The sequence below is a fragment of the Hippocampus zosterae genome, chromosome 11, assembly GCF_025434085.1.
Source record: "Hippocampus zosterae strain Florida chromosome 11, ASM2543408v3, whole genome shotgun sequence".
In the NCBI taxonomy this organism is placed as follows: domain Eukaryota; kingdom Metazoa; phylum Chordata; class Actinopteri; order Syngnathiformes; family Syngnathidae; genus Hippocampus; species Hippocampus zosterae.
Genome location: NC_067461.1, coordinates 5368754 through 5392736, shown reverse-complemented (window position 1 = coordinate 5392736; position 23983 = coordinate 5368754). Strand labels below are relative to the sequence as shown.

Genomic DNA, 23983 nt, shown 5'->3' with positions numbered 1-23983 from the left:
ACGATTACACCACAAAAGCCTCGAAGATTTGGACCCAGAAAATATATCAGAGCCCCCGCGCCCCCATTGGGTACAGACTCTTGACTTTTGTTGCGTATGTTCAGAATATAGCAATGACTTCAACTTTGAAACTAAAAAATGTCAAATGAATGTCATTTTTCGCAGAATAACAATAATGGATTTATCGTGCTTTGAAAAGAACTCTTAATTTTGACAGCATTTGGAAAAAGAGAAAATATCCCCTTTCTCCCAAAAATAACCACACACATTTTAGATACTATAAAATATGTTTCATTTTAGTTCATAAAAATGACATTTCTTTTTCGTCACAGCAAAAGTTAAGAAATGGGTGAATTTCTTAATCTTGATAAAAATATGGTCAAAAAGTTTCAGAGCCGAGTTGACAAAAGCATGACATGGCACCAATAGACAAGAAATCTCAACATGGCACAGCCAAAAAAAAACAATCTACCGGTACTGTTAATTCCTCCAGGCGCTAAGGCTAAGTACAAGGGTACGCTCATAAAGTGCTATCATGTCTAATTATTAGCAGTCCTTACTCAATTTTATGTAAGAAGGATGCAATGCAAACAAATGGATGAATCTGGGATGCGCCATCGATCATAACGATATATAAATATTTCCAACAGTGCGTCCGATCTCTTCCGGGTTCAGCAATCAAAAAAATACGACGCCGTTGATCCACAGCTTAACTTCAATTTCTTCCGAGAGCATTAAGCGGATCGTCGAACATGTTCGTCGAGTCCACTGTTGTGCTGGTGCCCTGCGATGGAGGCGAGGTTTTTGCTTTCGGAGTCGCCTTTGTCGCCGTGTTGACTGTGCTTGGTGCAAAAATGTCATCTAAAAGAAAGACAATGTTTCATTCCAAATCATTTGAAACAAGGTATTTCCTCACGTGGGAAAATACTGGATATCTGCCTGTGCTTTGGCTTACCCATGTCGTCGTCAAAGATGGACCTGCTGGCCGCCTGGGCCTTGGCCTTCTGTTTTGGTGGGGAAGAGTCCGCCAGGTCGGCAAAGATGTCGATGTCGTCGAACAGATTGACATCGGTGGGCTTCTCTATGCCCCGTTTGTGGGCTTTAGGCAAGACGGCAACGTCCTGTGAAGACAGAAATGTCGCTGGTGATGCATGCTGTTTTCTAGAAAAGATGACTAATACGTCGCGTTGCACTAGAAACAAACAGGAACACATTTTTAACACATCTAGATGTACATAACATTTAATAAAAGCCAGACTCCTGAAATGTTTGTCTCATATTCATCTTTTGATCTGAAACCTAACCTGTCTTCATGGTACAACAAAAACAGGAAGGAATTGATCGCTCCGTTTCAATACTTTTGGAGGGCACTGTATACACTCCTATTCAAAAGTTTCAGACACACATTCTAGTTATATGAAAAGAGAAACGCTGTCCAAACCTTTGACTGGTAGTGTAATTTGAAGAAATGGAAGTCACCTCAAAAATATCCTGTTTTGGAAAACCGTCGCTGGTCTTGACGTCTTGGCCGCTCGTGGACGTAGCCGTCGAGCTGCTCTTCACTCCAAAGAAGTCGTCGTCATCGTCGTCATCTTCCATAAAGGGTGACGACTTGGACGTCTTTGCTGCCGTTTTTGCTTTCACCGTCTGGAAAAGGTCATCGCTGTTGTCGTCGAAAATGGACGGGAGGTTGCTTATGTCCGTCTTTTGTACTGCCGCAACCTGATGTTCGGTCTTTTTGGTGGGGGGTTTGGTGGCAGAGGTGAAAAAGCTGTCGGAAGCAAAAATGTCATCCTCCTCAAGGGGAGGCAGCACCTTGCCTTGGTTGCCGTCCTTACTAGGGTCCAGCTTCTTGGCGTGGTTGACGACAGGCAGCGTCGGCAATGAAGGCTTGGTGGAGATTTGAGCTGGGTGAGGTCGAGACGGTAAGGGCGAGGATGTAATAGGAGCCGAGTTCTGTGAGGTAGGAATCTGACTCAAGTGGCCTGACGGGGGCAGGACGGCTGAAGATGAGCTGGAGGAGGCAACGGGGAGACTCGCAGCTGGAATGTCGTCTTGTTCCTCCACTGTTCTTTGAGACGCTTGCCTTGCTGTTCTGGATTGTGGTCTTCGATGGATGGAACCTTTGACACGACTCTGGGCAAAAAAATAATTGATCAATTAAACACTCCTCCAAGGGTACCGGTAATTGTCACTAATTTTGTGGCTGACCAGTCCAGACATATTCACCGCCTACCTTATTTGCACTCTGCAAAGTCTGAACCTGGAGCGGTGCGTCAAAGCTTACTCCCGCCTCACTGTCTGTCCGCGCTCCGATCGGCGTCGTAGCAGGACTGGGGCTCATGCTGGAGCTGGAGACTCCGGAGGAGGAGCTGGGATCCAGACCCGGCAGCACACTGACGGCCCCCGGCATGCTGGGGGCTGAGCCAGGGAGGAACACAGCGGGATTGATCTTTAGACTCGCCTTAAAAAAAAAAAAAAAAAAAAAAAAAAATACATTGACAGGAGAAACCACATGCAACAACTTTTTTAAAAAATGTGTGTAAGCATTTTGAGAAAAAAAGGCTGGATTTACAGTGAACTCGCTTTTTTTTCATAATGTCACTGCCTGAGGATACTTTTGCATACAGTTTGGGAATCTTTGCCCCAACTTGCTCCATGTGCTCTTTCAGTGTCCCTTTAAATGTACGATACGTTGTAAAGAGAGCCACGGGATATTCATAAACATGAAATAATGTGTAAATCCAGCCCAACACGAGAAACACAGCAAATTATGTTTGACACTCTCGGGAAAGTGAAATGCTCTCAAAGTCAAAATGATTGACGTTTTGACAGAATGTGCGAAAATAAAAAGGAGAAAAAGGGAAACGGAGAAGCATTCAAAGAATGAATTGGAAAAAAATCTGTTTTAAACCAAGGAGAAAAAACATTTACTTGAAGTTTGCCAATCCTTGATGATGGTTCTTTTGGTTCAACAGGGCTTGGTGCAGGTTTCTGAGTCGTTGGATTATAAGAAATTCATCATGTAACCAAATCAGGTCTTGGAGAAATAATTCCGTCCAAGCAGTTTTTACTGGACTCACCTGAATATCTGAAACCGTTTCTGGTTTGACTAACAGCGCTTTGTCATTAGACGTGCTGGGTTTCTCCGCTACTTTCTGAGAAAACAACCAAACAAAAGTGAGGCCGACTTCAAATCCATGCTTTTAATTAATTACATAAAATTGCATCACGATCAAAAGAGTACCGGGGGCAGAGATCGGGGCTTGCTGGAGCCAAACAGGTCATCCTCTTCGTCTTCTGAGAAGAGACTCGGCGTCGTCGGCTTCGCCGAGCTGAGCTTGGTGCTCTAAAAATAAAAGACAGTTGGGTGATTTTACTACGTATTGGAACAAACATGCGGACAGACAATCAAACAGACTCGACACACTCCAAAAACCGCGCGTCCTAATCTTTGCAGAGTTCATGCGGGCCTCGTATTGGATCTCATGAGGTTGTGAAGGTGTTCCTAATGAAATGGCCAAGTGAGTGTACAGCCAGCACAAGAGAACAACAGATTAAAAATACTGACCGTGGTCTTGTCTGAGACGGCAAAAAGGTCGACGTCCGGATCGTTGTCCTTCTGCTGGGTGGGACTAAACAACAATTCCTCATCCAGGAACACGCCGGTGCTCTTTGCCTGCGGCCGCTCCTCTGTGGGCTGAAAGCAAATGACGGTCAATGCGTAAATGGGCTTAGCCGTTCACAATTCAACGCGCGTTTGTGAACATAAACGTCAGCGAACTGAGATAAGCGCAGTTACTGTTTTTATGGTAAAAATGGAAGGAGTCCGCCTGGTCTTTGTCGGCGAGTCATTCGGGTACGGCATCCGTGAAACGGACGGCAAAAATAAATCACGCAAACCTTTGCGGTGTTTCTGGCTGGAGGTCTACTCGGGGTGAAAATGGGATCGTGCTCGTCTTCCACTTCATCATCATCAAACAGGCTGAGAGCGTTCGTTTTGACTTTCTCCTGCGTCTTAACATTCGGTGGCGGGCTGTTATCGTCGCCGTAGTTGTGTTCCTCCGACACGCTCTTTGTCAGCTTTTTGGCCAGGACGTTGATGCCTCCAAACAGGCTAACGGCTCCGACGGGCTTCTTCTTACTCTCCGCGGACGACGGCAGGCTCTCTGGGAGCTTCGCCGCAGGTTTTTGCGGCAATGACGGTTTCTCTTTTGCTCCCTTCTTAGCATCTGAAGAATCTGTTGATTTGTCTAACAGGGAGGTGGGCTGACAATCGACAGGAAAAAAAAAATCAGCATAGATGACTCTATCCATCGGGAATGTTGTGCAACAGATTATTATTAAAGAAGCAAATTCCGGAGATTTTTTTATTCCCCACACTATACTCACTTTAGCTGTTGCGTTTGTGCCATCATCTGTTTTGATTCCAAACAAGGATCCTTTTTCTTCTTCATGCTCATCCTCAAACAAAAGAGAAACTTTCTGGGGTTTCTTGTGACTGTGAAGTGAGAGACAAAACCACAAGTTGGCAATGCAAACACATTCATCGTTGAGTAGCAACAACTTACAACATTGAGTTTGAGGCACCAATATGCATATGTACTGATGTGTAAAGTATTGTTAACTCATTAACAATCCAAGACAAGTCCGAAAAGACGTTTAAAAACGTCTTTGGGAGTGAATGAGTTAAATACCTCGACTGTTTTGTTGGAGCGAACAGATCATCGTCGTCATCGTCAAAGAGGCTGCTTTTCTGTGATGTAGTAACACTGGGAAGACTGGAGGGGGCGCTGGCGCTTGCTTTCATTCCTCCTCCCGTCTTGGTCTCTTGCTTGGCAGCGTTTGTTTTAGGGCTTATCCACTGGTCCTGATATGGTGTTAATAAAGTGAGCAAATCGTATTGCAGGCTGGATATTTTCGGTATTTCCCGACATACCTCATCATCACCGAAGAGGGAGCTGGAGATCGCTTTACTGGGTTGTGGCGTATATGTTTTCGCTGGCTTTGGCTTTGAGGCAGATGCAAAGAGATCCTATATAAAGATTGGAAAAATTATTTTCTTTTTAAATCACAGAGCATCATCATGTACATGACCATATTTTCCATATAGAGTAGCTGGGGGGGTTGGATGGTGTGGTTGGGAAATTTCAATCTATCCGATTGGGGCGTGAATGTAAAAAGCTGTTGCGTTCACCTCTTCTTCGTCATCATCAAATAAGGTCACATGAGGCTTGTGGATTCTGCTCTGACTCATCGTGTGGTGATCGGACTGACTCCTGGGGATGGTTGGAAACATCTTGACGAGGGAAGAGGCATCAAATGAATACAATGGATGCACAAGCGTAAGATAATGTAACTTGAGACCCTTACTTGCGTGTCTTCATCATCGGAGAAGAGACTACTCGCAAGGGATTTGGGGGTCTGAGTGACAGCTGTTCCAACATCTGGAGCCAGCCCATTCTAAAGAAGCAGATGAGAGTCATTATCTTTCTGAATACGTTTGAATTCTTTCCGATTGAGAAACTACAGCAAACCTTTTCAGATTTCTCAGAGTCGTCGTTGGGGGAGGGTTGACGTTTCTTCAGGCCTTCAGAGAGTAAGCTTTTTGTGGCGGGACCAAACATGGATATGGCACCAGCAGGCATCTAAACCAAAAAGTTTAAGTCATGAGAGAAAAAAAGAAATGCCTGTAAAGTCATTATCATTTTTGCTTTGTTCTTTCTGCCTGCACCTCCTCAAATTTTAACATCATTACAAAACTTTGAACCGGGAAACCGGAGTACCCGAAGAAAACCCACGCAGACCCTGGGAGAACATGCAAACTCCACACAGGAAGATTAATTAATCTTAACTCTTATTCCACAAATGCAAAATTAATCAGATTTTAGACTAAATTAATCTGCGGTTAGACTAGTGGCAGTGTATTCAAGGCATTTTTGCAAAGAAAAGTTTTGCGTTCGATTCCCCTTTAAAGATGCTCAAGTTTACAAATGTGGAAAGAACACATGCCGATGATTACCTTCTTTTCTGACGGTATAACTGGCTCTTCCGCCTCCTTATTCTGAGCTGCCTTCTCGCTAAATATGTCACCATCCTCGTCGTCTTCTTCAAAAAGGTCAAGGGTCTTTTTAGGTTTGGATTTTACCTGTGCGGCTGAAAGAAAAAAAAATCAAATAAATACACCTCATATAAAGTGACAAGTGTAACTCAAAGCACTCGATAAAATTGAGCACACTCACCGGAAGAAGATTTTTTCAGGCTTTTACCACTGAAGAAGTCATCGTCTTCATCCTCCCCCTCATCAAACAGCCCCCCGCTGACGGGGGCTGGTTTCGGGGTGACTTGGGATTTGTTGCTTTGCGCTCCATTCTCTCTGCCCGCCATATAGTCACCCACTGGACTGAAGAGGTTGTCATCTGTGTTGAGCGAAACCAAAAATTCTGTCCATTTAAGAGCTCTAGCACACGTGAGGAAGACATACGGTACTATGCGAGCAGATAGCGCTTACCTGGAAATATCGAAATGGCACCAGCTGGAATTTTCTTGATGGGTTTGTCAGGCTCTTTAGGGAGGAAAGAAGCAAAAACGGTCACATTTCAAGCTACGTGTGTTGATCCAATAAGGAAGTAACACCAGATTTTGTTTTGTCCAGATGAGGCTGTTATGAAATTTGCCGAATTGTAATGTATCGGTGAGGGCAAATTTACATAAATGGCCCACCCCACTATGCTAACCTAAATGAGTATGGTAGGTCCGCAATTTCGGGGTTATTTGTCACGAATGCTTCTCTTCTCACTTTCTTAACTAGCATTAGCCACAGTTTTGCTCACTTTAGTCAGATGATATCCGGGACGCAATCACATATATTTATGACAAAACACTGCATTTACTCGGGCGAGCACCGATATTGATATCGGCCGATTATTACAAGATACTGTATAGATTACTCATGACTGATGCCAATACCAGCACCGATACTTAAGGCTAAAAGCAAATCTGACATCGCATACGTCTTCCTTGCCAAGTACTAGCAGGAGTATTCGAGAGTGAATACTTGTACTGGTATCAATCTGTAAAAATGTGGAATCATAACTACCCTAATATTTACTTTACCTGCAGCTTTACTGGTGGTTTTGATGTTTTCGTCTGGTGAGTTTTCCTCTTTGGTCGGAGGAACCTTTGGTGCATCAGAGAACAGATCACCCTGCGCAGCATTCCACAAAAAAAATAAAATAAAAAGCACAGATTTGGATATCGTCATGTCATCTTTACCAAAATAAAAAAATATATAAATATATTACTTCATCGTCATCATCATCAAAGAGGCCTTTCCCTCCACTGAAAAGACCGCTTTTCCCGCCAAACGGCGAGAAGTCATCTTCGTCGTCATCAGAGTCCATTTTCGGAGGCTTGAACATGTCGTCGCTGTCGTCTTCAGCCGCTGTATGAATGATAAGAAACTTGAGCAACATGATGGATTTTGAGTTGAAAGAAAAAAAGACAGAGACACAAAGATGAAGATGAATGAAACGCCCATCCGTCCGTACCGTGGGAGTTCACAGGCTTGGCTTCTTTTCTGCTTTTTCTTTTCTTGTTTGATGACAATGCTTTAAAAAAATGTAATTTGATTGGGGGGGAGGAAAAAAAACTGCGTGCGGGTGAAGGATGCTTTGCTGTAAATGTTCAAATTAAGGTCATAGGAGTCAAAGAAGACTCAAACAGTAGCAACTTACAGGCTCGATCTTCTGTTGGTTTGCTAACCAATTCGCCCTTGATCCTAGCAACTAGCTCATCGGCAAATGACGATGGGCCTGCGCTCTGAATGACACACACACACACACACACAAAAACAGACCCCACATACAGGAAGTTTGATTTCTGTCTGATGCAGTGCAGTCTACACGTGGCTGTGACAGGCCTACCATTCCATCTTCATCCTCCTCCTCTTTGTCAGACTCTCCAAATATGTCAGAATCATCGTCGTCTTCGTCCTCTTCATAGCTCACCATAGAAGACTTCTGGAAGAAAACGTGAAACTATACAACCACACATTTATATACCTAGAATGGTTAGCCGGCAAATTATCGTACCTTCTTGACACGACTGTGATGGTCTTCAGCCTCCCGTATAAAGTCCTCATCTGAATTCTACATGAATACATTTTTTTCCATTTAATTTAAAACAGCAAAATTACATGACGCTACGAAAGACGACGACAAGCTCTCACATTGGCGTCTTTGCCGTCTTCGCTGTCAATCATGCTGTCTCTCTCGCTGCCCACCGACAGTTCTGTGACCAGAAACCATTGACATTCATGACCATCGGAAGATCCGGTCGGATCCGATCATATAAAAATATTTTACAATAATGCATAGTCAACATCATGGGGCAATTTTAGGATTAAGAAATTATGTTGAAATAAGTTATACGAAATTTGTCCAAAAGCGGTGCTTTAGCGCCATATTGGTACCAAGGTATTTTGGTGAAATAAGTTGAGGAGCTTCTTTCAAACGTAAGTAGTGGTTTGGTGTCAACTTCGTGACAAGGAACCATGCTGAAGTGCGTTGAGGTGCCTTATAACTACAAAAGTAGTACTTTAGTACCATCGTCTGACCTGTATCAAAATGAGCTGTGAAGCTTCAACTGTACATAAGTCGTGCTTTTGTGCCATCCTGCTACAAAGGAACTATGCTGAAGTGAGTTGAGGAGTTTCTCATTCATGCAAAAGTGGTGCTTTGGCACTAGCTCAGGGCATCTTTGTGTCACGGGGGTGAGTTGAGGACTTTAATTTAAGCAGCGATTTGCCATCTTGTGTCATCTACCGCCAATTCTAAAGCTTTTTACTCGCGGACGTCCACGAATGCCAGTACTCAGTTCCAATCAAGAGAGGGGGTTATTTTACAAATAGTGTAATCAAATACACCACCATCACTAGACAGGTCGCCAAGGCCGACATCCTCTTGTTCCATGAAGGCCTGGGAGCCAATCAGAAAAGGAAGCGGTCTGTCCAAATAAAGGTCCTTCGGACAAAAAAAAACAAGACATCACAACGAACATTGTTTTTTTTTTGTTTCTGTTTTTTAAAATAAATCTGTTAACACATACTGCATATCAGTTATAATACAAAACACAGATGACATTACCTTAGGCTCGAGGATCGCGTCCAATCTGTCATTGGTCTCCTCGTCCTCAGAGTCTGAGTTTCCGGCTTTGATATCCAGGTGTTCGAAGGCAGACTCCAGCACTTTCAGGCCGTAAGTCACTGCTTCCTGCATCTTGGGGATCAGCTCGGCTTCTTTCTGCTCGCGTGTTTTCTGCTGGCAAACGGTGAGCATCACCCAGAGAAATACAAAGACAGCTCTCGCGCAAGTCAGGCCCACAGATTTCCCACAAGAGGTTTCATTTCCATGATGGCAGACAGACTCTAGCTCCCTCTAGTGGCATTTGAAAGAATCACAACACAATTACAGTAGAGTTCGACTTTGAAGTTCCATCCAATATTTTTGCATTTAATCTGTAAAAACAGTTTGCTTTTAATTTGAAGTTTTGGGCAGTCTTAACAAAATCATGTTTTGTTTTTTAGGGTGGGGGGTGGGTTCTTTTAAACCTTCAAGGGATCCCCTTGATGATACCTGATCAACCTGCTTCTCCACAGCATCAGTCTTAGGCGCGGGTTCCTGAATCTCCTCATCATACACTCTCTGCAACAGGAAAAAAACAAAAGTTGATGGAACACCTCTCAAAAAACGCTGACTAGAGACGGCAAAGAGTGAGTTTAGACTTTACATTCTCGATAAACTGCGTATTGGAGAGCATGAGGAAGTCGTTGAAGACAGAATGCAGGCTGCTATCTGTGGCCTTGGTGTCTCGGATCAAGCTGTCCAGCTGCTTCTCCATCTCGTGCGTCTTGGACAGCATTTTCTGAGAGAAGTCTTGAAGGAACAAGAAGAGCTGAGTGGTGGGAGGAACAAAATGGAGTTTGAGTTATCAGTACAGCTGATTTTCAGGGAGCGTTAATTTTTATTTTTTTTATGTTACCCCTGAGTCGGCTGCAAGTGACCAGTTTGCGCTGCTCTGCCGCATCTCCTCGACTGTCCACGGCCTTTCCCAAACCTGAGCATTGGTTCCAACGTGCTCACTCCCGTCCGGGCTATTCGACATCCCATCTGGCATCCCGTTCATCTTCAAGACACAGAAGCATAAAAAATGAATAAAGTTTCATATTTTGAGATTCTGTCTTTAATTTTGAAAATATTCTATAAAGACAGGAACAAATACGCATGTGTATTCCGTGTGTTTTTGGTTTACACGTTTTCAATTAGAATAGCACTTGGGACAAGACTGACAACGTTTTATGAGATTGGCTAAAAGTCACTATTGTGCATTAAAGATATCTTTGTAAAAAAGCTTTGTTTTCTGCATGTTTTTGACCAAAATATGTAATTTGGGTGAAACCCAAACCATTTTCTCCTGTTTCTTACGGATGGCAATGAATTTATCATGTAAAATTGAATTTTGATCAAATCTTACAGAGTACACAACTTACCTATAAAAAATAACTACAACCTGAATCTCGCAGAGTATTTTTTTTTCGCCAAGGACCAATGCAACACATTTCTAGATTCAAAGTTGATCCAGGCTGGAACTCTTGCCCTCCGGTTAAAGGTTTTAAAACGCCACCAAGCTAAACAAACCCACTTCTTGTCAGAAATTAAAGGCTTTTTTTAGGATTCAGACCAACGTAAACATGACACAGTTCGACTAGCCAAAACATTTGAACGATAGCTTCATTATTAGTGTCACCTGTAGCTATTCGACTGCTTTGAGACCGTTAAACGACGGCAAAGGGGCAACGTGTCGCAAATAAAAACATCCTTATTACAAAAAGCGTTGTTACCTTCTGCTACTTTGGGGGGAAAAAGTTGAAAAATGTTTTAACTGACAGGCGGGTAAGTTGGGGGCTGTTTAGTTAGCAGCTAGCTCAATTTAGCTAGCGAACGTAGACGTTAGCGCTGGTAAACACAGACGTGTGAAATCCAATTTCACTCTGAAACGGAAACCGTGCGTACCTTGAACGCGTCTGGCCCGAAGAACCGCTTTGGACTGCCACGAGAAAAGATGCCAAACAAATGATCGATTATGCTCAATTTGGCCTTTCTCTCATTGGTCTTCTGACAGGTCAGCCATGTTCTGTCTGCAGACAGTCACCTGACTGCGGTTGCTTGGTAACCGCGGGTAAGTGGGACGAAGTGGAACGAACACATTTCTTGCTTGTTAGTTAAGACGTTTAGAAGTTTTTTTCATGATTATCCGCTACTGACGTGCATAGTGTATTCACTATAACATTTAGTTCATGGTATTATTTTTTAAACCACTTCCTTGTGATTTTTGCCCTCCCATCAATAAGGGCCGTTTTGCCAACGCAATCGTTAATACGCAAGCGTGATTTTTCCATGGCATAATAGAAATATGACGTATTCGACCAAGACAATTTACTTTAAAAGCAGAAGTCGATTTGTTAATATAATATTGTTATTTTTGCCCTACTAGCATATGAGGGGATGTAGCTCAGTGGTAGAGCGCATGCTTTGCATGTATGAGGCCCCGGGTTCGATCCCCGGCATCTCCACTAGTTTTTGGTAGTCAAGAGTTTCAAATGACATTATTTTACAGGTCGAAAACAACAAATGCAAGAAATGTAGTTACACACACACTAAAAAAGTACCCCATGGCTGTTGAATGTTTGTGTGTGTGTGGAGGGGGGGTGCAGTTTCCTACCTTCAATAGGAATAGGCTCGCTCGTTTTTTTCCCTTTGCACAACTGTCATCACCTCTTCACTTTGGGGAAAACACATTTTTCAGACCAAGATTTTTCAGGAATTTTTTTTATCTGTGAGATTTATGTTTGGCGGTGTGCATTCAAATATTTTTTTTTCCTCATTTAAAGTGCTGTACTGCACATGCCTCGAAGTTGCAAACATTAAGAGTGTAAACACTTTAATCTGTTTCTACTGATAAGATTTGCAGGACTGCAATGAGTTTTTTGTAAACAGTTTATTTTCTGTGTCGGACAACAAATATAAAGTTCTTAAATAACAGGATCAATGAAACAACTCCAACCCCGAGAATTTACATTAACGTAGCAATCTTGCAGAAAAGAACCAACGTCTCTTTCATTAAATACAATTCTATACAGTATTTCAAAAAGTAGGAAACGCTAAATCAAAAATAAATGACTCATATTCTGGGGATTATTTACTTGGGGCATTTTTTTGGTATGCTCATAGTTTTCGAGTGACATATCGAAAATCCACATGGAACTAACAAGCGGTGATCACGACTGCCATAAAATAATTTGACCTTCGGGGCGATGATCAGAATGTCTTTCCATTTCTTTCAGGTGCAAACATTTTTTCAAAATAAAAAGGTCCCATAATGTACAAAAATGTTGTAGAAAAGAAAAAAATAGATTTGTCAAACAGACTATACAATACACACATGAATAATTCAACGGTCAAGATTCCTGAAATAACCAAGCAGAATATGACCACCTGAGGAAAAAAAAAAGGTTTTCCCACAAAAACTGCCCAAAACATTCGGTACACCTGTAGTGCATTGTAACGAGACCCAGTGTGTCAACACTGCAATCCACAAGAACACAAATTAAAGACCTTGAGGTATGAATAATACACTCAACAATACTGGATGCCGCGAGGCTGTTCAAGTGTACCCAATATTATGGGCAGCGAATGTGCAGTTTGGACCATAAATCTTTCATGTCCGGATTCAGGCTAAGCAGTGCAAATCGAGTCATAGCATTGAGGGAAATGACCCATTACGAAATGTTGCAATGCAGCAAAGACCACCTGTTGTGATTTTTCACGTGTGTGTTAACCCGATGGCAACTATTTGCCCGTGCGTCTGTGGCGTGGTTCGAGCTCCCGACTGGTTGCTGTTGTTATTGTGCTCGGCACCTTCCTCCTCGTGGGAGGAGAAATTGTCGCTCGATTTGCTCGCCTCCTCCTTGGTCACTTTTTCTTCGGCTTTCTCTTCTTCTGCCTTCTCGCCACTCGTGCGCCGCTCACGGGAACCTTCGCTCTCCTTTTGGCGGCTCGTCAAGCTTCCCACGGACGAGGGCTTCCAGTAGTCGCAAAGCTTAGACTGTGTGAGAGACAATGAAGATTGTGTTAGTGACATTTAAAACAATTAACATACATATTTAAAGAAAAGGGTTTAGTTCCCCTTCAAAAAATGACTTTATGACGGTGACATATTGGCCTGTGGCAGGAATTTAGGACGGATTGTGGTCGAACGTGGTTACATTGCGTTCAGTTTAAATGTCATGCAAGAGCATGTGACAGGTTTACATGGAGAGGCTGGATGCGCTGGAGGATCATCTGCCACTTGGTGTAGATCCTTGCAAGCAGATCCTTCACCTGCAGAACACAGGTACAGACACATCGGCGCCACGAGCTTAACTAAGTGTTCATGTGCGATAACGTGTCAGTGACAAACCCATGAAAACAAATTAAATTAGGACGCACGAGCATCGCACGTTGACGGTCACAACGCTCACCTTACTCCTGTACAGACACTTTTCGCTCTCTCTGATGTGACACATGATGTGCGCTCTCAGATCCGAGCAGAGAGTCAGCAGGTGCTCCTGAGTGGGGCGACGAAAGCAAATGGGGGCGTGTCGGTGCGACTGCCACACTGTAACTCATACGTGCAACTCCTCGTACCTTCTGATGGGTCGGGAAGAAGTGGAAATTGGAGGCTTCGTTTGTCAAGGTCAGAAGGCTGTAGCAGAGGTAGTAGGACTGAAACACAAACATTTAAAAGGGGGCATATGAAGGAATTTGGCTTTTATAAATGCATACAATAATAATATGGGGGGGGGGTTACTGGAGCCTATTTGGGCAGTAGGCAGGGGACACCCTGAACCGGTTGCCAGACAATTGCAGGGCACAAAGAGAGGTACAACCATTCACACTCACAATCACACCGAGGGACAATTTAGAGTGTTCAATCAGACCTGCCATGCATGTTTTTGGAATGTGGGAGGAAACCGGAGTACCCGGAGAAAACCCACACAGGCACAGGTAGAAAATTCAAAACTTTACACAGGAAGGCCGGAGCCAGAATCGAACCCACGACCTCTGCACTGTGAGTTCAACGCGCTAACTGGACCATGGGCCACCCCGGAACATTTTTTAAGAGTTTTATATAGTTAGAAAAGAAAAAAAAACACCCCCTTAGAATGAGACTAATGAGGTTTTATACCATGATAATACCCGCCTGCACTCTCACCTGCTGATCCAGGAGCATCACATCCTCCTCTGTAGAACTCACGCTGGAGGTGGTCATGAAACGGCGCAAGGAGGAGGGTTGCATAGCGGGTACGTATGGCTTCAGCACGGCGAGCTACGCGTAGGACAGAAGGACGGTTGACTGATGACATTAATCACAACACAAAAGTTCCATTGAAATTAAAGGTGACAAACAACAACCTTAACTTCCATTCCGGTTGGTCGGTATCGACTCGTTCCGTCTAAGAGTTTGGAGATCATCGACAGACTGAGATGCTGGCGCAGGCATCTATGAAGGGAGAAAAAAAAAACAAAAAAAAAAGTTAATGGACAGCATAATTTCAGAATCAAGCCTCTATGAAAAAAAAAAATCTTACTTCCCGCGAGTGTTGTCAGGCAGCAGTTGAACCAGAAGGCACATGTTGTGGTGGTCATCCGTCAGGTCGGTGAGGGTCTGGCACATTCTGGGGAGCTAACGGTCATAAACAAAAAAAATGAAGCACATGCACAAATGATAACGCACGTTCTGTGTTGACAAACTTGACAGAGACGGGACTGTGTACTGCCATACTGTAAGGGTACACGTTGTTGATGCACTTTGTGCGCAATCCGTTACTTCCGACGGTTAAAGCACCACACCGGAGACGCTAATTAGCATTAGCATTACGACAGCAGACTGAAAGCTATGTTTTTTTCTCCTTTATTTTTTGGAATACACAAGGTGTGCTTCACAGACCGTTGAAAAACAAACCCAAACCACACAGGAGGCGCTAATTAGCATTAGCATTAAGACAGCAGACCGAAAAACTAGGCTATGTTTTTTTTCCCTTTCTTTTTTGGACTACACAAGGTGTGCTTCACAGGCCGTTGAAAAACGGACCCAAACCACACAGGAGACGCTAATTAGCATTAGCATTAAGACAGCAGACTGAAAAACTAAGCTATGTTTTTTTTTCCTTTCTTTTTTGGAATACACAAGGTGTGCTTCACAGGCCGTTGAAAAACAGACCCAAACCACACAGGAGGCGCTAATTAGCATTAGCATTAAGACAGCAGACCGAAAAACTAGGCTATGTTTTTTTTCCCTTTCTTTTTTGGACTACACAAGGTGTGCTTCACAGGCCGTTGAAAAACGGACCCAAACCACACAGGAGACGCTAATTAGCATTAGCATTAAGACAGCAGACTGAAAAACTAAGCTATGTTTTTTTTCCTTTCTTTTTTGGAATACACAAGGTGTGCTTCACAGGCCGTTGAAAAACAGACCCAAACCACACAGGAGGCGCTAATTAGCATTAGCATTAAGACAGCAGACTGAAAAACTAAGGTATGTTTTTTTTTCCTTTCTTTTTTGGAATACACAAGGTGTGCTTCACAGGCCGTTGAAAAACAGACACAAATGGCACCGGGCGATATTTTGGGGCACCACCGGGTTTAGACAAAGCGTGTCAAATGACAACACGTGCACAACTGACCATTGTGTCCCAGTCCCTGATGTTGCTCACTATTTTAGTGAGCAGCGTGTTAATCTCCACACCGGCAAGTGGGATGAACTGAGCATCCAGAGCCACTCGAGCCATCACGGTCAGCAGTAAGAGCAGCTCGTAGTCGCTGTATGCCTTTGGACACATGCTCATGCAGTACGACAGGTACTGTTTCAAAAGAAAAAGGAGAAAATTAGCTCTGTGTTCAGGGTTTGAAGTGAATTCTGCCTTCTCTTATCACCTTAAAGATGTTGGTGCAATTGTGTTCCGGGAACGTGTTGCATTCCTTGTTGCAAGGGGGACCTTCGCTGTGAACGTAGACGTTCTTCCTATTTCCAAAAACACACACACGGTATCTCACAAAGGTTCGTGCACCCCTCACATTTTTGGGTGAATATTTTAAACATTGACGAAATGAAAAAAATAATATCACGTAAGAAAGCCAGTGTCCAGCTTGTATATCGCTGGAAGTTTACTGTCCTATTAAAATGACTGCACACATGACCAAAAGTCTAAATCTCTGGCTATAAAAGTGAGTCGACCCTTCAGTCTGTATATTGGAAAGTAAAATTTTTGGGAAAAAAAGAAAGGCTTTTTGATAGAGAGCACAACTTACAGCAAGTCTCCCTCGGTGAACGCAGGCTGCAAGTTTTCAAACGGGAACAGCGTCACAAACGCAACGCCCATGTTCATCAGCACCAAGGTTAAGTCAGCCAAAGCGGGCACCCACACGGTATACGCGCAGCTTTTGTTTTTCACTGAGAAAGGCAGCGACAACATCAAATGAAGACATGAAAACAGCGTATGGTGATCGTGGTTCCGATAAATTTCCATGGGAAGTTGTACAAGCTAAGTGAATTTTGGAACTGTATCAAAAATGCTTTTTCCATCAGCAGATATCTTGACAAAATATGAACTCCCATAAATTCTAATCTATAACAATGGAAAGTCTCGGAGACTTTTACTGACCGATATTATAGGCGGCTGAGCCGGCGATGTCACAGAGAGCCTGCAGCATCTTTTCAGACAACATCCTCTCAGAATGCACTGACATCATCTAACAAAAAGAAAAATATGCTTTTGTCTCTCGTTGATTCATTGGTAGCGCTCGAGAGGGCCTACCTTAAAGAGGAAATCTGTGATTTGGGGCGGGCAGGGTGACTGAGAACAGTAAGCTTTCTGGAACAAGCCGACAATCAAGTGCAGTTTTAGCTGAGCTGAGCTGGACCTGGCCAAGGAGAACAGAAGAATGTGCAAAAAGTAATTATGGAGATTGTCAAATTAATATTGTGTTGTGTCAAATTAATGTCTGCTGACCCCCCCCCCCCCCGACCCCAAAAAAAAAATAGCAGCAAAAAATGCTCAGAAAAACAGAATACGAGAGGAGAAAAGTTGGTTAACACTAGTTAGCTTAGTGCTAGATAGCATCATTTTTTAAAAAAATCTACATTATGAAGAAATAATATAAAACCCCTAAACAGAATGTTTTGTAATGTAAATTCTTCAAGCAGGCCCCTTTTGCCCCAATAACAGCTTGGCACATGTTGGCTATTTTTTTTTCTCAGTCAGCTTTATGATGGGGATGATGCATAATAACATGCAAAGACTTTCAGATCACAGCCGAGCATTATCATAACGTGTCGGAGACCGTTTGTGTTTCCAAATTGTTTGACGAGTAAAAGGCAACACACCACAGAAGTGTTTTCTGCGCCGTGCTCTGCGGTTTGACCGCGCATCGTCTGAGCTGCAGCGAATCCTGATTGAAGATCTGGCCAAACTTGTCAAGGTGGAACACTGCTTCTCCAGGAGGCACCTCTCTGATGGCAGTGGACTCAAGGGAGTCGCGCTGCAGGAATTCCCTGGAATTTAAAAAAAAAAAAAAAAAAAGATTGCTACGATCATCATAAATTGAAATGATCTCTTTTCAGCAAACTATTTTGCACAGATAGTCACGTTAATATTATCTGTCAGCAACTGTTTGCTTTCATACAGCATCAGAATCCGACGGGCCACACAATAAAATACTTGAGGCACGGTGACACTGCTTTCACCACAAAATATTGGGGTCCAAAACTCAAAATAACTTTTTTTTTGAAAGAGGGAAGAAAGTACAGCAAAAATTGGAGATGAAGAGCATCATGGTGAGGAACGAGTGCCAAAGCGATAAACAGCTTGTCTGGACTTTGTGATCGCACTCCCTAAATACATATTTATTTAGACCGTTGTAAAAAAATATATATATATTTTTTTATATTGTTTCTCAATATAAAGAAAAAGATAGCCCTTTTAAAAGTTCAATTATTGTTTTTGTTGTTGTTGTAAAAAGATGTTTTCTTGAACACGATGAATAATTGTGATTACTAATCGCAATTACAATATTGATCAAAATAATCGCCATGATCCTTTTGGCCATAATTGTGCAGCCGGTGGGTAATGTTACAACCTTGCTGATGGTTTGTGCCAGTAAATTAGAAGCAGTTGTTCATAACGATTCAAACAATGACGCTAATATCCATTAGCCTGCCTATAGCTTCTCCCATTATGTACAGCATTAGCATTTAAGCTAGTGGACTTTTGTTTCCTTCTCTTCATTGAGGTTGCAAGTGAGCTGGGACCCATAACAGGCGAGTGAGCCGGGATTTTAAGAAAAAAAAGGCGTAAGGGATTACAAAAAAAAAAAAAAAAGGGCGTCGACAGCCTGTACAAAAGCGTCTTGTGTGTATGCGCAGCGTACTGTCGTTCGCTGGAGCCCTCGTCGCGGTTCTCCTCCTCCTGGTATTCCGCCACTCTCGACAACTCCTCGTCACACGAGCTACGAAGCTGCGCCTCGTTCTCTTTGGCCCTTTAGGCACACGAATCACGGTGACCAAAAATGTGATGACCCCATTTTTTTACAACTAAGTACCAAACCATTCCAAGTGTCGCTTTTACTTCTTTTGGTTGTCTATCTCTTTCAGCATCTGGTCCAGGCTGTTCCTGTAGTAGCCTCTTGTCACGGTTGGCTGCAGCAGGAAAACACACGTAAGCTATCCAAATATGATAAAGAAATGCTTAGAAAAAAAAATAAGGCTCTTACAGCTTTAAAGGGATTGCTGGAAGCTCCAGGTGTGCTCGGCTCTGAGAAGGCGGCGCCCTTGTCCGGTGCAGCTGGGCTCTTGCGAACGTGATTCATGATCTCCTGCAAGGACACCAGCTGCTCCTCCTCACTGCTTTGGGATGTCTGGCTTGATTCCAAATCAAAAGCAATGCCCAGGCTCAGGTCCAGGTCCTCGTCCACAGAATCCGCTTGATCCGTGTGTGGCCGCACGCGCCCTTCGCTTCCGTTGAGTGGAGGAGTGCGGGAGCGGCGGGGCGTGGAAGGTAGCCTGGCTTTGTTTTTGTCGTCGTGTTTCAGGCTTTCATGCGTCGAGTGCCTGCGTGGCGCAGGGACAGAGCAGTCTTTGCCTTTTCCGTACGTGGACTTCAAGGACTTGCTATTTAACGTGACTAATGACACACTTGGCAAGGAAATGTGGGGGTGTTTTGATGAGGTCTCCTGAGCGACTCCAGAGTCTTTACCCTTCCGACAAGAGTTCTCCGAACTTTGGACGGCGGCGCCGCATCCCGGCGGTCTTTTCTCCGTCTCGTCATCTGTTCTGCCCTTGGCGGTCTTCGGCACAGAACTGACGATGACGTCTGGGGTGAACAATTCGTCATAGTCGCTGGGAATGGTCCTCCTCCGCCGGCGCAGTTTCTTCCGTTTTGCTGGCGGAGGGCCCGGAGAAGAATTGAACTTGGAGGGTGATTCATGGTGAACGTCGTGAAACGTGCGTTTCAGAGTCCTGAGCGATTCCGATTCTGAGGAACCGTGCTGGGATTGCTGAGGAGGGCTGAAGTGAGGTGGACTGATGCGTTTGGGGTCAGCATTTGCTTTTTCCCTTTTGTCATGTTCCTCGCTTGTTGTCTTGAAAACATCTCCGGTGTGCTTGGAAAAGGATCCCAATTGGATGACGTTACCGTGAATGGAATGTATAAAGAGCTGCCTCGCCCCTAAAAAAGGTCGTTTTCTCACGTCGGGTTTGGACCGCGTGGAGGGCAACAGGTCGGGCTTGAATTTGGGCGACGGACCCAATGATGCAAATTGTTCTTTTGGAATTTGTGGCTGGAGGGATGCCGGGGACGTCCTTGAAGGACTCTTGGGCGGCGGCTTTGGCGGCTCTTCTCGAACACAAGGCTTCTTGACGCTGGTGTCGCTGTCCTCGCACTCCCTACGCCGCTTCTGGAGTGTGTGGTCCAAGCTTGCAACTGAAAACAAACAAAATGTTTCTTTGACTACAGCAGTGGCACATGAGGTGGCCACACTTTAGTGCTCAAGGGCCACATTTTAGTTTTTCAAATGGGCAGAGGGGCCACATCAATTACAGGCTTGGTTTAAAACAAACAAACAAAAAAGTCGTACAATGTAATAAATTCATGATTTAAAAAAAAATTGTATTAATTCAATTACAATGATTTTAAAGTCGACATTAAAAACAAAATCCGTGCAATCATTTTTAAGGGAGGAGTGAATTACTTTTCATTCATTCATTCATCTTCCGAGCCGCTCGATCCTCACTAGGGTCGCGGGGGGTGCTGGAGCCTATCCCAGCTGTCTTTGGGCAGCAGGCGGGGGACACCCTGAATTGGTTGCCAGCCAATCACAGGGCACACAGAGACGAACAACCATCCACGCTCACACTCACACCTAGGGACAATTTAGAGTGTTCAATCAGCCTGCCATGCATGTTTTTGGAATGTGGGAGGAAACCGGAGCACCCGGAGAAAACCCACGCAGGCCCGGGGAGAACATGCAAACTCCACACAGGGAGGCCGGAGCTGGAATCGAACCCGGTACCTCTGCACTGTGAAGCCGACGTGCTAACCACTGGACTACCGGGCCGCCCTGAATTACTTTTGACTTTCACTAATTTTCACCAACGACTCAAATCTGAAATATTTATTACCTGGAATGGATTTTTTACTTGAAGGTGTGGACAAAAGTTCCTAAAAGAGCAAAGAGAGCATTTTTTTTTTCCAGTAAGAGATCAATTCAACATTATTGTAACAAGATGTGCTTTCTATTACCAGAACTGCACTTATCAGTTCATATGTTATCACGTACCTTTGTTGACTGCACTCTTTGTACAGAGGCACTTGTTCCCAAGCTCGACGCCGCCATGGATTTATGCTCTCTCCCGTTGTGTACTGAGGGATAGCAAGTGTTTAAGTCCTTCCTGGGATGAGGGGATTCATCGCGGGAAATATTTGGCCGACCGCCTTGCGCCCCGTCGTGTTTTTTAGCAACAGTGACTGGAGGTTGGGGTTGCTGCAGTGGGCTCAGTCGCAGCCCCGAAAGCCACTTGCGGTACTCTGGACGGTGCGACTCTAATGAGCGAACTGGCATGAGACAACAGGACGGCTCGTATGGCGAAGGTGAGCCGTGGCACAAGTCGGGGCTGAGGAGCGGCAACATTCTCCTGGGCGGGGCTACGAGACGGTTAGCGATCTGAGAGGGTTTCATTGGAGTTTCTAGAAGAAGGGGGGGAAAAAAAAAGTGAAATGGCGTGGGGGGCTCCGTGTGGTCACCGACCAGCTTTGACGTTATAGTGGCAGAACATTAATCGACTGTAATCATGTAGTTTGGGGACAGAGGCTCGCCACACTTTGCTTTTCCCAGCCACGGGTACCTACAAACTTATAGATTAGAATGATTTTAAAACAACCGACTGTGTCACGTATTCATAAACTGCCCACACTTTCCTCAAGAGCTGCCCCTGAGAGAGCCCTGAAGTTCAGAAGATTTACAACTATGCTAGAGTAATAGTTGTTTAAGGGAGAGGATAAAGAATACATGCCTGTGACTACAGTATTGTTTAATGATTAGTGTTCATTTGTTGCTGGCATTTGTGTCCATATGTTCAGGTCAGTGCCCCTCCAAAAATTGGAATTATTATTTCAATAATGTGTTTCAAAAAATAAGACTTACTATATCGGTTCATTTAAATATTTCAAGTCTTTATTTGTTTCAATGTTGTTGTTGTGCATTCCAGGGCGGTATGGCTCAGTGGTAGAGTGGAGTGGATGTTTCCCAAGCCAAAGGTTGGTGGTTCGATCCCCAGCCATAGCAACAATGTCAAGGTATCCTTGAACAAGACACTGAACCTCCTGATGCTGTGTCATCCTTAGCTGAACGAGGTAACAGTGTGAAGCGCTTTGAGTACCCAAAGTAGAAAAGCACTATGAGTTACAGCCCATTTACTTTCTGCGTCACAATTTTATGCAAAACACCTTCAGAGGTTTCTCTCATCTTTTAAATGATCTCGAGGAAGGGGAAAATGTGACACAAAAAGGTGCAAAGGTGACAGGGTTGACCGCAGCCATGCCAAGCAATGGCGAGAAACAAGTCTGCATGCGCTTTACAAGAAGGAGTGGACTGAGGCTGGTCAAAGTCCATCAAAATGCAGCAGAGACACACGTCTGCATGTGTCAATGATCTGAACCAAAAACCACATCAGAAGCATTTGTCCTGGGCAACGAAGTGTTAAGATTGCGGACGAACTTAAGGCAAAGTTACTGTATGTGGTTTGTTTAAAGTGTACTTCAGTTTAGGTTGAGCGTAAAATTCATGCTCAGCAATACAATTAATCAGTACAATCAGAATTGCAATCCTCAAAGTGTATATTAGCAATTTGCAATGAAAATATTTTCCGGATCGCAAGTAAGAAACAGCACTCATTATGCATCTTTCTTTGACCCACCTTTACATCTCGGGGAATTGTATTCTGCATTCTTAAGCGCCCTGCAAACAAAAAAAAGTCAATGTTACAAAAAAGTAATAACTACCGGTACACAGGGGCGGGGGTGTTAGATTAAGTCTCCATAACTACACAGGGGTGAGGGGGTTGTTAGATTAAGTCTCCGTATGGACATCGGTAGCCTAAACACACATGGAGGATGGGTCCCAAAAAATTAAAAATGCAAATTCACAAATAGCAGTGGTCCACTGTACAGTAGTAAAACAACATCTAGCACATCCTATCCTGAGACGCAAACAACCGTGACTGTTGGGGAAGGTAATAAAATGAATGTTCGTGTCAGAGTTCGTTCAAGGTCGCAAATGTTCGCGAACGGTATTGGTGAGCACCGTAAAACATCTGGCGAACGTTAGGCAAGCATTTGCGACCTCGAACGCAACATTAGTTGCCTCCAAAATCGCTCCCAATCGTTCGCCGCTCAGTCGGATAGGGGCTTAGCAGACTCAACGTCACAACACTCCTGCGCACCGACCATGTTGCTACCCGTCTTGCATGGCCAATCACGGCGCGCGACGACATCAACCGCCCGACAACTACAAATGTTTTGAAACGTTTGTCGAGTGAACACAAGAGCTCAGACATTCGGCGTTCTAAATAAAGCACACGCGCGTCGGCTAAGCACCCACTGCGAGCCTTCGACCGTTAACTCTTGTGAAGTTCACGCTGCACTGTTATGATTTAAAGCCCTTTTGTTGAATAGACTTCGCACCGCACCCAGGAGAAAACACAATGTGGAACTGCAACGAACCTTGCATGCACTACGCAAGCTGGAAGCGCTCGTTGAAGCTAGCTTAAGCCAGTAAACGCTATCACGAAAGGGGTTAAATCGGCGATTTTCAAAAGGCCGGACGCTTACTCACGAAGTATCTCCTTTATTTTCAGTCCCAGTTTTCATTTTGAGGGGGGAGGAGTACCTCGCAATAGTCATGTGCCAACGGCTGCAAAAGCGGAAGTATCGTCGTTGCTTCATCACCCGCTCAAAGTGGTCCACCACCGATTTTACACGCACTGCATTATGGGCCCTGTAGTCTTTTCGAGGTTTTCTTCTTCGGCTTTGCATACACTCTTCGTTGTGCTGACGTGATGAAGGCAGACGACGGACCTGCTGGCCAATTACATTTAATATTTCTCAAACATCCACTATAGTGGTAAAATAAAGAAACAAAACGACGACAGAAGTGGAACCTTTTTACTCTCAATTTCAGGTAATGACATTACACATGAAATGGCAACACGTGTTCGACAAATGGTTTATAGACCCAAAATTTAACTGGGAAAATCTGATTATTTATGTTTTGCTCTTTCGGTAATGGATTTGGCAACTAGTACAGCGTTATTAGCAGCGCAGGCCACA

At 44.0% G+C, this 23983-nt stretch overlaps 2 protein-coding genes and 1 non-coding gene across 9 annotated transcripts; 1 reads left to right on the top strand and 2 right to left on the bottom strand.

Annotated features, from left to right (window-relative positions):
• Positions 1 to 268: 268 nt before the first annotated feature.
• Positions 269 to 11235, bottom strand: washc2c (WASH complex subunit 2C). 4 transcript variants are annotated; one of them, XM_052079849.1, is made up of 31 exons: positions 11073 to 11235; positions 10042 to 10185; positions 9790 to 9954; positions 9636 to 9704; positions 9147 to 9320; positions 8930 to 9023; positions 8231 to 8292; positions 8094 to 8150; positions 7926 to 8021; positions 7737 to 7821; positions 7551 to 7610; positions 7305 to 7444; positions 7117 to 7207; positions 6512 to 6565; positions 6243 to 6419; positions 6023 to 6156; positions 5538 to 5648; positions 5374 to 5463; positions 5198 to 5299; positions 4940 to 5035; positions 4698 to 4870; positions 4393 to 4501; positions 3904 to 4269; positions 3572 to 3700; positions 3248 to 3349; positions 3084 to 3158; positions 2935 to 2994; positions 2237 to 2464; positions 1480 to 2136; positions 956 to 1121; positions 269 to 861 (listed from the first exon to the last, which is right to left on the bottom strand). In XM_052079849.1, exons 2-31 carry the CDS (start codon positions 10183 to 10185, stop codon positions 716 to 718), a joined length of 4212 nt encoding a protein of 1403 aa, XP_051935809.1. In that variant the 5' UTR covers positions 11073 to 11235; the 3' UTR covers positions 269 to 715. The 4 variants fall into 4 exon arrangements, 3 of the variants coding, with proteins under 3 accessions (XP_051935809.1, XP_051935811.1, XP_051935810.1); XM_052079851.1 differs by having other exon boundaries at positions 7926 to 8018; XM_052079850.1 differs by having other exon boundaries at positions 9147 to 9317.
• Positions 11236 to 11560: 325 nt separating this feature from the next.
• trnaa-ugc (transfer RNA alanine (anticodon UGC)) lies at positions 11561 to 11632 on the top strand. The gene has a single exon. It is a non-coding gene; the product is annotated as a tRNA-Ala (tRNA).
• A 928-nt stretch (positions 11633 to 12560) lies between these two features.
• On the bottom strand, positions 12561 to 23642 carry slf2 (SMC5-SMC6 complex localization factor 2). Of its 4 annotated transcripts, none has more exons than XM_052079855.1 (20): positions 23490 to 23642; positions 22573 to 22613; positions 20937 to 21343; positions 20779 to 20818; positions 18873 to 20080; positions 18728 to 18798; positions 18531 to 18638; positions 17488 to 17655; positions 16919 to 17024; positions 16766 to 16853; positions 16413 to 16554; positions 16038 to 16125; positions 15788 to 15964; positions 14690 to 14784; positions 14514 to 14601; positions 14314 to 14427; positions 13746 to 13823; positions 13580 to 13666; positions 13371 to 13439; positions 12561 to 13164 (listed from the first exon to the last, which is right to left on the bottom strand). In XM_052079855.1, the coding sequence occupies exons 1-20, from the start codon at positions 23597 to 23599 to the stop codon at positions 12883 to 12885; spliced, it is 3567 nt and encodes a 1188-aa protein (XP_051935815.1). In that variant the 5' UTR covers positions 23600 to 23642; the 3' UTR covers positions 12561 to 12882. The 4 variants fall into 4 exon arrangements, with proteins under 4 accessions (XP_051935815.1, XP_051935818.1, XP_051935816.1 ...); XM_052079858.1 differs by having other exon boundaries at positions 23486 to 23614; XM_052079856.1 differs by having other exon boundaries at positions 23378 to 23606.
• Positions 23643 to 23983: the final 341 nt, after the last annotated feature.

Bases quoted from the DNA above. Each gene is read 5' to 3' on its own strand.
- washc2c (XM_052079849.1), bottom strand. From the start codon at position 10,185: ATGAACGGGATGCCAGATGGGATGTCGAATAGCCCGGACGGGAGTGAG. The intron at 5,649-6,022 runs GTAATCATCGGC...TTTTTGGTTTAG, and splicing joins TTATACCGTCAGAAAAGAAG to ATGCCTGCTGGTGCCATATC. The intron at 5,036-5,197 runs GTGAACGCAACA...ATCTTTATATAG, and splicing joins TTGATGATGACGAAGAAGAG to GATCTCTTTGCATCTGCCTC.
- slf2 (XM_052079855.1), bottom strand. From the start codon at position 23,599: ATGAAGCAACGACGATACTTCCGCTTTTGCAGCCGTTGGCACATGACT. The intron at 22,614-23,489 runs GTGAGTAAGCGT...TTTTGTTTGCAG, and splicing joins GAAAATAAAGGAGATACTTC to GGCGCTTAAGAATGCAGAAT. The intron at 21,344-22,572 runs GTGGGTCAAAGA...CCCTTCTTCTAG, and splicing joins CAATTCCCCGAGATGTAAAG to AAACTCCAATGAAACCCTCT.